At 45.9% G+C, this 13,432-nt stretch overlaps 1 protein-coding gene across 1 annotated transcript in view; it reads left to right on the top strand.

The window, feature by feature from the left end:
* Nucleotides 1-11,831, top strand: part of LOC126418886 (UDP-glycosyltransferase UGT5-like) — a 142,401-nt gene extending 130,570 nt beyond the window's left edge. The window contains exon 6 of the mRNA XM_050085893.1: nt 10,432-11,831. Coding sequence (XP_049941850.1) covers nt 10,432-10,732 — 301 coding nt within the window. The 3' untranslated portion in view covers nt 10,733-11,831. The remainder of the gene's footprint in view (nt 1-10,431) is intronic.
* Nucleotides 11,832-13,432: the final 1,601 nt, after the last annotated feature.

Here is a 13,432-nt window from a genome sequence, read left to right as displayed (position 1 = left end):
GCGTCATGAGGCCCGCCTAGGCGGACACAATACCTTGCGCCTGCGCATAAACTGTTTGATAGTTACTTGTTGTGACAAGGCGCGAACTTAACTCCTGACCTTGAATTTACTAGTAAAGTGAAATAATAGGTATAACTGAGGAAAAGGGCGTATATGTTAACCTGTGAAGAACGTACGTAGATCGACTGTCTTAACATTTATGAAGTATTCGTTGGTCATATTATGAGGAAGAAATCATGTGCTTACAAGGTATGGCCTATCTAGAAAATTTTTGTGCTTAAGCACGAAGTTTAATCACCTAAAAAGAACTTAGGAGTGGGAAGGATAATATAAAGCCAACATCGTCATTATTACGACTAGGTCTAGAAATTTTTAAGGCGTAATTGTTATGCACTTGCTTATCTATGCTTACAACGCATGAACGTCCTATTGACTTAACACACAAATGGACGTGATTGAACTTATGAATAAGTCTATATCTAATCTGTAACAAACGGCAATACGGGCCATATAAAATAGATGGTCATTATTCGAGGTTAGTATATTTGACCTGAAATGGTCTAGAATCAAGTCAATAGGACGTTCATGCGTTGTAAGCATTTGTAGTTTTAGCTTGACGATGTCTGCAATGGAAAGACGGTAGTTTCTGTTATTCAGAAGAAGGTTGGGTTACCCCTACTGAGACCTAGGTAAATTCTAGGTAAACGATGCAACTGAGGCTGTTGATTATTCAAATTAAAATTAATATTTATACAGTTGACGACAGGGCTACGAAATGTTGAAGATATTTATGGGAGTTTCATTTTGGTTACCATAATATACAGTACGATATGCTGGAATATACGGATATAGTTCCACTGCAATCCCTTTCCCTCTACGTCTCAAGACATGAGGGCAATTTCTGCATTCATAAAGCAACTCGGAAACAGCAGAGATGGCGTAATTAATGGCATCTAATATATTATGTGACCATCACGTTTCATGGATTCATTGAGATTTTTTTTAGCTTTCAGGGTAGATGTTGACAGCGAGTAGAGCAGTCTCCATATAGCGAACAGTCATTGAAGGTGCTGGCCTTCCTGAAACAGGTCTTCAGAGTGAATTTCAGCCATCATCAACACGCCTTGGATAGAACCCTTACAAAATAACATGCCCCACAGAAAGGAATACTCGTTCTCAACGCTGTGCGATCCTTCCTTCCGAAGGTTTGCTATGGTCTCTTCAGGAGTGTGGTTAGCCCATTAGAAACGGCCAGTTCAGTTGTTTGTGTGCTGAATTCCTTATTCGGCTCTGTACTTCGGGAGTACTGAGTTATTGGTCGTACTGGCATAAACTATTAATACAATCGTTTGCTGTCTTTGTGGCTGCGGCTTAGAAGTTCTGCATATGCTTAGTCTACAGCTTTTCATCTCCACTCAGTGCTGTGGCCTCTGGGAGCATACCCTCCACCACAACTATTGTCCCCTCCCATAGCACCCCATCTCTGCAGTTAAGAGCCAGGTTACTTCATGCACAGTCTTTGCATAGTTTGAATAAAAGGTTCTCGGTTTTCGAATAAAATCCTCGAGTTTTCGATGACCGCCTCCGCCACCGTCGTCAGTTCACTGACTGCCGGGGCTGCTATTTTTTTTTTCTTTATTGTTATTTTAAACCTGTACAACAGGCAGGCTGTCAGCAGCATTCTACGCCGCTCTTCAGCCAGAGGATACACAAAGAGAAGAAACACTGAGAAGACACATAAGTTACAGAACGGTGAGCAATAAAACAGTAGACACATAAAGACAAACACGGAGCCGTTCACACGCGACGATAATCCATACTGCAAACTGTTGATGCGACGCACAAACACTGAAGAAGACGATGGCACTGGTGAACGATGGAGTGTGACGGTGAACACTGAACACTAAACAAGACGGCACACACGAAACACTTATAGCGGTGATCTCTGGCGCACGAATGTCCACTTAGCGTGTGCAAGTCCGGGGACCTGCCAAGAGGGGAACAGGGGTGAGGTGGGGTGGAGGGGAGAAAAAGGATGCCAATGGCTGAGGAGACGGGGGCAGGAGGCGAGGGACAGAGGAGGGGAGGCCCGGGGGAGGAGGGGGGAGAAAAGGAGGGGGGAGGGAAAAGGGAGAGAAAGGGAGGGAGGGTGCCCAGAGGAGCAGGCACAGGAGGAGGGCGGGAGGATCAAAGTTGGTAGGAGGGGTAGATGGAAGGGAGGAGGGCATCATCAGGGAGGGGGAGCTGGCGGAAGCCACCTTGGGAGAGGGTAAGGAGGGTGGAGAGATGGAGACCGGGTGGGATGTGCGAATACAGGCACGGCAGCGGGTGGGGGTGGGAGAGGATCGGGGAGACGAGCGGGCGAGGATGATCGAGTTTGCGGGAGGTGTACAGGATCCGTATCCTTTCAAGGAAAAGGAGGAGGTGGGGGAAGGGGATGAGATCGTACAGGATCCGCGTGGGGGAGGGGAGACGGATGCGATAGGCGAGGCGGAGAGCATGACGTTCAAGGATTTGGAGGGATTTATAAAAGGTAGGGGGGGGCCGAGATCCAAGCCAGATGGGCTTAACAAAGGGTAGGGTGGATGAGGGACTTATAGGCGTGGAGGATGGTGGAGGGGTCCTGACCCCACGTACGGCCGGAGAGGAGCTTGAGGAGACTGAGTCGGGAGCGTGCCTTGGCTTGGATTGTCCGGAGGTGGGGAGTCCAGGAGAGGCGACGGTCGAGGGTGACGCCAAGGTACTTAAGGGTGGGAGTGAGGGCGATAGGACGGCCATAGATGGTGAGATAGAAATCAAGGAGGCGGAAGGAAGGGGTGGTTTTGCCTACAATGATCACCTGGGTTTTGGAGGGATTGACCTTGAGCAACCACTGGTTGCACCAAGCGGTGAACCGGTCAAGATAGGATTGGAGAAGGTGTTGGGAGCGCTGTAGGGTGGGGGCAAGGGCAAGGGAGGCGGTGTCATCGGCAAACTGGAGAAGGTGGACGGGGGCTGACGGCGGCGGCATGTCCGCCATGTACAAAAGGTACAGAAGGGGGGAGAGGACGGAGCCTTGGGGCACACCGGCAGAGGGGAAAAAGGTGTAGGAATCAGTGTTATGGATGGTGACATAGGAAGGACGGCGGGAGAGAAAGGAGCCGATCAGACGGACGTAGTTAATGGGAAGGCCGAAGGTTTGGAGTTTGAAGAGGAGACCGGAATGCCATACACAGTCATATGCACGTTCGAGGTCCAGGGAGAGGAAGATTGCGGAGCGACGGGAATTAAGCTGTTCGGAAAGGAGATGAGTGAGGTGAAGGAGAAAGTTGTCGGAAGAGAAGGACGGCCGAAAGCCACACTGGGTAATGGGAAGGAGGCGGTGCTGGCGGAGATGCTGGTGGATGCGTCGGGTGAGGATAGATTCCAGGACCTTGCTGAAGACTGAGGTAAGGCTGATGGGACGGTAGGAGGAGTTGCGGACGGCAGTTTGCCAGGTTTAAGGAACATCAGGATACGGGAGGTTTTCCACAGGTCGGGGTAGTAACCGGTGGACAGGACTACATTGTAGAGCGTGGCCAGGGTGGAGAGGAAAGAGACAGGAGCTTCACGAAGGTGATGGTAGGTGACACGATCGTGACCAGGAGAGGTGTTGCGTTTTCTGCGGAGTGTATCAATGAGATCCTGTGTAGTGATAGGGGCATTGTGTTCCGTGTGTGCAATGTTGTCCAAGTACTGGAAACCAGGAGCGAGGGGAGGGACAGAGGTGTCAGTTCGATCGCAGATATCCGGGAAAAGGGAGTAATCGAACTGGGGATCAGCAGGGATGGAAAACACATCAGACAGGTAGGAGGCAAAGTGATTGGCCTTACTAAGGGTGTCAGGGAAAGGGTGATCATCATGGAGAAGAGGATAATAGGGGGAGGGTTTAGTTCCGGTAAGGCGACGGAAGGCCGACCAGAACTTGGACTAGTTGATTGGTAAGGTAGCGTTTAAATGGGTGCATGTCTGTCGCCAGTCCCGGCGTTTCTTGGCCGCGAGCAAATTACGAATGTGTCACTGGAGTTGCCGGTGGCGTCGTAGTGTGTCCGGGTCACGCGTGCGGAGGCAGGCACGGTAGAGACGACGGGATTCACGGAGGAGGAGGATGGCCTGTGGGGGTAAGGTAGGACGGTGGGGGTGGATGGCGACAGTAGGGACGTGGGCCTCCACGGCCTCAGACAAGGTCTGCTGGAGAAAGAAGGCGGCATGGGTGACATCGTCAGGGTGGTGGTAGGTGAAGGGGTGGCTATCGGCCTGGGTGGAAAGGGTATCCCGGTAGGCATTCCAGTCGGCATGGGAATAGTCATGGATATACTTAGGGGTAGGGTCATTACGAGGGTCGGGGCGGGGGCGACGACCATCTGAAATGGTGAGGAGGACAGGGAGATGGTCGCTACCAATAGGCTCCAGGACATCCACCGTTATGCGGCCAAGGAGGTTGGGGGAGGAGAGGATAACATCAGGAGTGGAGTTGGATTCGGGACAGGTGTGCTGGGGGATGGGGATGAGGTCGCCTTGAAGGGAGGAGAGGAACCGATGCCACCGCCGTAATTGGGCGGCGGAACGACTATGAATGTTGAGGTCGGCGGCGATCACGTAGGAGGAGAAGGTACGGTCAATGTGGGAGAGGAAGTCGAAGGGAATAGGGGCGTTAGGGCGGACATAGATGGTGGCGCAGGTAACGGTAAGGCCGGGGAAGAAGAGACTAAGGATCAGGTGTTCGGTGGGGTCGGGAAGGAGAGGTTGGAGCCGAACGGGGATCTGGCGGTGGTGACCAATGGCAACTCCGCTACGCGCAATTGGGAGGGGATTATCGGAGCGGTGGAGGAGATAGGGTGAGGTGTGGATGGAGTGGTGGGGTTGGAGGAAGGTTTCATTGAGGAGGAAGGCATCCATGCGGTGGGTGGCAAGGGTGTGCAGGAAGAGGTTCTTGTTGGCGGAAAGGGAGCGGATATTGTTGAAAAGGATACGTTGCTGTCGCGCCATGACAGGGATTTAGACGAGGGTGTCAAGGCGGGAGAAGGTGAAATGGGCCTGATTGTTGGAGTAGGGGGGCTGCTACCGTTTCTCGCTTATATAGGCGTGATGACATCAGCAGCAGCCAATCATATAGACCTACTGTGGCGCGTGCGTGTAAGTCGACCCGGGCAGCTAGCGGAGATATTGCCCGTGGCAGCACCGGTGACGTCAGGTGGCGCCAGGGGCAGGCGCCACGTTTGAAACTGCCGCTCCCGCGTCGCGCATCTGTCTTTGCCTTCTTTCGATGTCCAACGACCGCCCCCATACCCTGCTGAGTGTGTACCCCTGGTCTCTGTTGAAATGGTTGTTGTTTAAACGAATCTCGGCCCCTTTCTTTACAACGGAGTCCCAGTATGTAGATGCATGAACCAACACTTTTGTATTTTCGAACTGTATTTTATGTCCGTTTTCTAGGCAATGCTCTGCTATGGCCGACTTGTCAAGCTCAGTTTGTTTTATATGGCGCTTGTGCTCAGTACAAACGTAGCGGGTGACCCAAGGCTTACTATAATAAGCACATTTAAATGAATCCTACGTTGCAATATTTACGCAGAGATAAGGAGATTTTCAATGGGTAGACTTCTTCGGATTGAAACTGCAATAAACAAGGCGATTGCTCGTGAAAACCAGAATTATCCAGTTTCAATTTTCAACGGGATATAAATTTTCATATACTACGATGTAGCCATGAGGCAATGATTTTCATAGTAACCTTGAATCACTTACTTATCCGAAACAGAGGATAGATATTTCCTATTCGGGCAACAAAACTCTGGTTTGGGAGTAAATTTCCCGACTCATTTACAGGCAGTGAAAGACTGAAACATACCCACTCGGTCTGTGGAACTGGAATAAAGACTATTCTGCGCTACTGATCAGTCTCGATGCTAGGTACATCAACATAACAGCAACGTTCTCTTTGAGGTGACCTAACACTGAAACTACTAACGAGTGCACAATATAGCATTTTTTAAGAGATGAACAGCTCGACTGGGAATGTTTCTGTCCTTAATGAACTTTATTAGTGCTGTAGTGTCCGTCAGGAACAAATCGGTTTAGAGTGATTTCTTACCTTTTCATTTTGTCACATCCTTTCCTTTCTTTTTAAGCGTTAGTGTATATTGATGTTGGACGGTTATGTTCGAAGCTGTCAGAGTCGCAATGTTCTCCCCAGAACGTAGCAGATTATCTTTACCCATCGGACAATGGACTTGCAGATTTAAATTATGGAACCTCATCAGCTGTGGAATATTTCAGAACAAATGAAAATTTGTGCCACACCGTGACTCGAACGCAGATTTCCCGATTGTCGCAAGCCGTCGCCTTAACCACTTCGGCTGTCTGCTCACGCTTCCAGCACCGAGCCGGCCGGGGTGGCCGAGCGGTTCTAGGCGCTTCAGTCTGGAACCGCGCGACCGCTACGGTCGCAGGTTTGAATCCTGCCTCGGGCATGGATGTGTGTGATGTCCTTAGGTTAGTTAGGTTTAAGTAGTTCTAAGTTCTAGGGGACTTATGACCTCAGCAGTTAAGTTCCATAGTGCTCACAAGGGAACCTCCCCATCGCACCCCCCTCAGATTTAGTTATAAGTTGGCACAGTGGATCGGCCTTGAAAAACTGAACACAGATCTATCGAGAAAACAGGAAGAAGTTGTGTGAAACTATGAAAAAAATAAGCAAAATATACAAACTGAGTAGTCCTTGCCCAAGATATGTAACATCAAGGATAATGTTAGCGCAGGAGCGCTGTGGTCTCGTGGTTAGCGTCAGCAGCTGCGGAAGGAGAGGTCCTTGGTTCAAGTCTTCCCTCAAGTGAAAAGTTTATTTTTTTATTTTCGCATAGTTATGATCTGTCCGTTCGATCATTGACGTCTCTGTTCATTGTAATAAGTTTACTGTTCACTGTAATAAGTTTAGTTTCTGTGTTTTGCGACCGCACCGCAAAAACGTGCGATTAGTAGACGAAAGGACGTGCCTCTCCAATGGGAACCGAAAACACTTGATCGCAAGGTCATAGGTCAACCGATTCCTCCACAGGAAAACACGTCTGATATATTCTATACGACACTGGTGACGGCATGTGCGTCACATGACAGGAATATGTTGTCGACCCACTTAACTTATACACTTGGCGAATGGATAAAAAGATTCTTCTACGTTGCCCGATTTAGGTTTTCTTGTGGATGTGATAATCACTCCCAAAAAAATGATAAAAACATAAGAGTTTGTCACATAAACTGAAAATAAAAAATTAAGATTATCACTCGAGGGAAGACTTGAACCAAGGACCTCTCACTCCCCAGCTGCTCGCGCTAGCCACAGGACCACGGCGATCCTGACCCAACACTGTCCATGATGTTGCCTATCTTGGGCATGGACTACTCAGTTTGTATATTTTGCTTATTTTTTCATAGTTCCACACAACTTCTTCCTGTTTTCTCGATTGATCTGTGTTCAGTTTTTCAAGGCCTATCCACTGTGCCAACTTATAACTAAATCTGAGGGGGGTGCGATGGGGAGGTTCCCTTGTCAGAGCCATTTGAACCATTTTCCAGCAGCGACTTAAACCTTCGTTTGTCCTGGTGTCTGCTCTCCCTTGTGCTCGCACTGCCCTGAGAGGACAAACGCCGGGGGAGACCCCTCAGTATCGTGTTGGACCTCCTTTTGCGTGGCTTAGTGAAGCAGCTCGACGTGTCATGGGCTCAACAAGCCGTTGGAAGTCCTTCCCCTGCAGAAATACGAAGTCATGCTGCCTCTGTAGACATCCATAATTGCGAAAGTGATGCCGTTTCAGGATTTTGTGCACGAACTGGTCTCTCGATTATGTCCCATAAATGTTCGATGGGATTCGTGTCGGGTGTTCTGGTTGGCCAAATCATTCGTTCGAACTGTTCGGAATGTTCAAGCAAATGGCGAACAACTGTGGCGCGGTTGCATGGCGCATTGTCATCCATAATAATTACATCGTTGTTTGGGAACATGAAGTCCGTGAATGGCTGCAAATAGCTTTCAAGTGGCCGAACGCAACTATTCCCAGCCAATGATCAGTTGTACCAGAGATCCAGTCCATCCCATGTGGCCACGGTCCACACCATCGTGGAGCTTGCACAGTGCCTTGTTGACGACCTGGATCCGTGGCTTCGTGGGGTCTCGGCCGCACTCGAGCCCTTCCCTCAGCTGATATCAGGACTCAGCTGACTATACAACCGTTTCCTGGTCGTCTAGGGTACAGCCGACGTGGTCCACAAGCCCAGGAGAGGCGCTGTTAGCAAAGGCACTCGCGTCGGTCGTCTGCTGCCATAGCTCATTAAAGCAAAATGTCGCTGCACTGTCCTAGCGGATACGTTCATCGTACGCCCCACATTGATTTCCGCGGTTGTTTCACGCAGTGTTGTTTGTCTGCTAGCAGTAACAACTGTACGCAAACGCCGCTGTTCTCGGTCGTTAAGTGAAGACCATCGGCCACTGCGTTGTCCATGGTGAGAGATAATGACTGAGATTTTGTATTCTCCACAGACTCATGACGTTGTAGATCCGCGTTCAAAGTCTGTTAATCCCGTTCGTGCGGCCATAATCACATCGGAAACCTTCTCATATGAGTCACCTAAGCTTAAACGACAAGCTCTGCCAATGCACTACCCTTTTATACCCTGCGTAAGCGGAACTACCGCCATCTGTATATAGGGTGTAAATTTGAAGTTGAACCAGAATAACTCGGAAAACAAGCTTGACACGAAAAAATGTATAGAATACAAAGTTGATTATTTTCGAGGGGAACATCAGTTGGTGCTAAAATTAGACCACCACCCCAGCCCCCTGGGGTTGAGGCGGGAGGGAACTTTAAAATTTCAAATGGGAACCCACATTTTTTTATTGCAGAATCAGATTCTACATAAAAAATACGTACATTTTCTCTTATACATTTGTTTTGTTACTTGGTAGTTGGCGCTGTAATTCAAGAAAATCCATGTTCTCATTTTTGCGTGAAAAATGGTTACGGATAAATAAAAAATACTTATTTACGTCATAAATTTTGATTCACTAAAACTAAAACTCTCGCAGTCTCCCCATAGGATGGGGTTTGAGAGAGTGGGATTAGAGTTTTACAAATGTTGAGCCAAAAATTATTTCCGCAGATTCGGATAAGTTTTGTTTGTAAAACACTAATTCCTCTCTCTCAAACACCGCCCTATGGGGAGAGAGGGAGAGTTTTAGTTTTAGCGAATCAAAATTTACGAAGTAAAAAAGTATTTTTTATTTGTCCGTGACCATTTTCCACGCAAAAATTAGAACATGGATTTTCTTGAATTACAGTGCCAACTAACATGAATCAAAAGAAATGTTTAAGACAAAATGTACATAGTTTATGTAGAATCTGGTTCTGCAATAAAAAATGAGGGTTCCCATTTGAAATTTTAAAGTTGCCTCCCGCCCCAACGCCAGGGGGCTACTTTTAGCAGCAGCAGCAGATGTCCCCCAAGATTATCAACTTAAAATTTACATCCTGTATATGCATATCGCCATCACATGACTTTAATAATCTGAGTAGGTTACATTACACTTGTTCGCCCACTGCTTGAATACTGCTCAGCAGTGTGGGATCCGTACCAGATAGGGTTGATATAAGAGACAGAGAAGATCCAACGGAGAGCGGCGCGCTTCTTTACAGGATCATTTAGTAATCGCAAAAGCGTTACGGAGATGGTAGATAAACTCCAGTGGAAGACTTTGCAGGAGAGACGCTCAGTAGCTCGGTACGGGCTTTTGTTGAAGTTTCGAGAACATACCTTCACCGAGGAGTCAAGCAGTATATTGCTCTCTCCTACGTACATCTCGCGAAGAGACCATGAGGATAAAATCAGAGAGATTAGAGCCCACACAGAGGCATACCGACAATCTTTCTTACACGAACAATACGAGACTGGAATAGAAGGGAGAACCGATAGAGGTACTCAAAGTACCCTCCGCCACACACCGTCAGGTGGCTTGCGGAGTATGGATGTAGATAGCGCGAGCACGATGGAGAGCAGACAATAGGACAAATAGGGATTTTGTTCTCTCCTGGAAGCATGCTCGGATAGCCAAAGTGATTAAGGCGACCACTCACGACAAGCGGGCTATCTGGGTTCGAGCTCCAGTCTGACAGAAATTTTCATTTGTTCTGAAATATTGTACAGCTGCTGAGGAACCATGATCGCAATTTGCGCGTTCATTCTTAACGGAATGTGGCTGTTGATAGTCAGTGCAGTGTCTCAGACAAAGTATAGCGTTTTACCGATCTGACTATAGAAACCAGTAGAATTGCTACACTCATACACAGCTCTGAATACGAGAAACTCACTTGTTACTGCCTTAGCTTTGACTAAGCTCACACAATAATTCTTCCTTTCCAGTTACCGAGAAACGGCACAGCAACGCTCTCGAGTATTGCGAGACAACCCGAGGCCGCTGAAGGAGGAAGCCGCCTACTGGGTAGAGTACGTGCTGAGGCACAGAGGGGCCCCCCACCTGCGCTCGGCGGCCCTGGACCTCACCTGGTACCAGTACCTGCTTCTCGACGTCATCGCCTTCATTGTGCTCGTTGTCGTCGGTGTGTTGGTAGCACTGCTTCTGATACTGAGGTATCTCCTGAGGTTATTTCGGAAGCCAGTCCCGAAAAAGACGAAGGCAAAAAGTTCTAAAAAAAGGGACTAATTTCTCACATACTTCCCATCAAAAGCACAAGTGGTATCTCAGTCCTTGAAAAGTGATATTCTCTTACATCTTTGAGTCTTCTCATTTCATTTCTAAGCGTGCTTTGTCTTCTCCTCCTCTCATTCGCTAATTTTCATTGCCTGTTGTTCAAGAAAGTCTCTTATTTTTTCTTGGTCGACCTATTTTGCTGTTTCCAATGCCTTTCTTTCCTCTTCTTTCGGATTCCTCGGCTATTTCCCCTTTTATCTCCATATCTTCTCTCTTTCAGGTGTCTCTTTCACTTTTTAAAGTTTGTCCTGATAACTGATAAGGACTGAATACACGCCTTCTTCCGAGCACTTAGTTACTGGCGTCTTCAGTGAAGTGGTGTCCCATTAAAATTTCTAGATTTACTGACCAGTGAAAGTGCGCACTAAAGGTAAATATAAGAAAAAAATTTGTTGGTCATAAATATACCAGTGAATTGCCCCACTTCATAAAGTATGACGGACGAGTTAAATTTCCACAGCTAGCGAAGATACCAATTCGTAGTGCCCCTCCCCCCCTTTCACCCCATCATCATATTCTACACAACCCTTGTAACATAGCATTTCATTCCGTCTTTCTTCTACATTGTTTGCAGCTGTATCCCTGTGTGGTTCCCATTTTTCCTCTTTACCTATTATGTACTCACACTGCCTTGTTCACATTTTTGAGTCCGTTGTCATAACTCTTTCCAAAGACCGATCATCAAAGTTCTTATATTACCTTCTCTCCTTTCTCTCCCTCTATCAAAAGCTGCGAAAGCATTTTGTAATTATTATTACAAGTGAATACTCAACTTGTTTAGTATGTTTCGTTACTGCAGTACAGAAGTATTATGCTACAAAAACTACCCCTTGTACTGAGCAGTCAGAATGTTTGCTAATGTCAAAGTTGAGTGAGTATTAATGTAAATTATTGTATGTTACGAAGTGCAAATGTTTGAGACTTGAGAAAAGTGAATCATTTTGTATAACACCACAGTGTGTAAACCAGTTATTACTTTTGCTCTCTTATGCATTCTGTAATCAATTTTGCAGTATGAGTCCGTGTGTGGAAATAAAGAGATCAAACACTTCGTGTGTAGTTGTATCATAATATTGTGCGGAGTCACTTTCTCAGGCAATTCACAAAATATAAATACGGTATAGTTTATTCCAAGCATCCCTACAGAAAGGGAATAAATGGTGAACAATGTTCTTAGAAGCATCATGGACTTGTTTTTTGCGAATGGTCTCAACCTCAATTTTAAGACACAACACATTCACTTCTGCACATCTAGGGATACTACATCAGTCTCAAGAGTAACATGTGATAAGGAAGAAGAAATACGGTAAAACTGCAAAATTCCTAGGTGCTAATATTGATGAAAATTTAAATTAGGAAAAAGCGCATTTTGGAACACTTAACACAACTTGGTTCAGCCACAGTTGCACTTCGAATGACTGCAAATCTTGGGAAGAGATAAATCGGTTAGTAGGTATATTTTGCATATTTTCATCAATAATGTCATATGGAATAATGTTCTAGTGCAATCATCATTAAGAAAGAAAGTCTTCGTTGCTTAAAAGCGTGCTATAAGAATTGGTGCACAAACATGATCATCTTCCAGACACCAGAAGGGAAAATTAAATTTATTACCTCACACTAAGCTGTCTTTAGCACAAAAAGGGGTACACAACGCTGCAACTAAAATTTTTGGAAACTTAACCAGTGATACAAAACGTTTGATACAGAGCAAAGTAAAATTTGAAAACTAACTGAAAAAGTTTCTCCTCGAAAACTCCTGTTCCGAAGAAGAATTTCTGTTATCGTAATGTGTAAAAGGTGGTAGCCAGGAGTTAGCTATCATATGTATATTTTTTAAAAAATTCTGCATGTATCCATGTTTACAAATTAATGAGAGATATAAATATAAAATTATTCGTTCCATACCATTACGATATATCATGCAAATGATCCATAAAACATGAAATTAACTAAGTGAACTGTGATTTTGGTTGAAATTCACTAGCTGCAGGTGTTAGTGTCAACCAGAAAAAGTATAAATACGGCTCTTTGGCGGATATTGTTGACGACTGAGAAGTTTACAGTCAAATTTCAAGTAATATTTTTATTTTATTGTACACTCATTCTGACTTAACATTCAGAGATGACACTCTTCTGCTCTTCAGCTGAACTCTTTTAACGATTTAAATTCTGCATCGGATCATGATTCCAAGAGCGTAACCGGATTTCTGCATTTGATTAGGAGTGTGCCAATTGCATCGTCTGTACTTAAAAAGTGCAGAGGGGAATAAGTCACATTGAACTGTACGTGAAAGCAGAGAAACAAATCTCCAGCCCATAGCTGTAAACAAGTGATTAGCTATTTATTTATATGTAGTAGTGTATTTCTGTAATAACTTCAACCTGGTGCAAAGTTTAAGAATGTGTGACCCAAAATGTACCTATATAGGTGATCAAATGTTATTTTTCCATATATTTAGAAACTTTTAATTTGTGGGAGCTTAAAACATGTATGGCGGAAGCCATAAAAAACTTTTCATAACTGCTTATTAAGTTTACCGTTAAGTAGGTGGGCTCATAAAGAAGGTGCACTGTCAATTTGTGCAGTGCTTAAAGAATATTGATAAAACCTGGTATCAACCTCAAACTTTTCTTGAAACACACACCACA

Source organism: Schistocerca serialis, chromosome 9 (genome assembly GCF_023864345.2).
Source record: "Schistocerca serialis cubense isolate TAMUIC-IGC-003099 chromosome 9, iqSchSeri2.2, whole genome shotgun sequence".
Lineage (NCBI taxonomy): Eukaryota > Metazoa > Arthropoda > Insecta > Orthoptera > Acrididae > Schistocerca > Schistocerca serialis.
The sequence above is the reverse complement of the archived record's forward strand: the minus strand, read 5'-3'. Positions and strand labels throughout refer to the sequence as shown.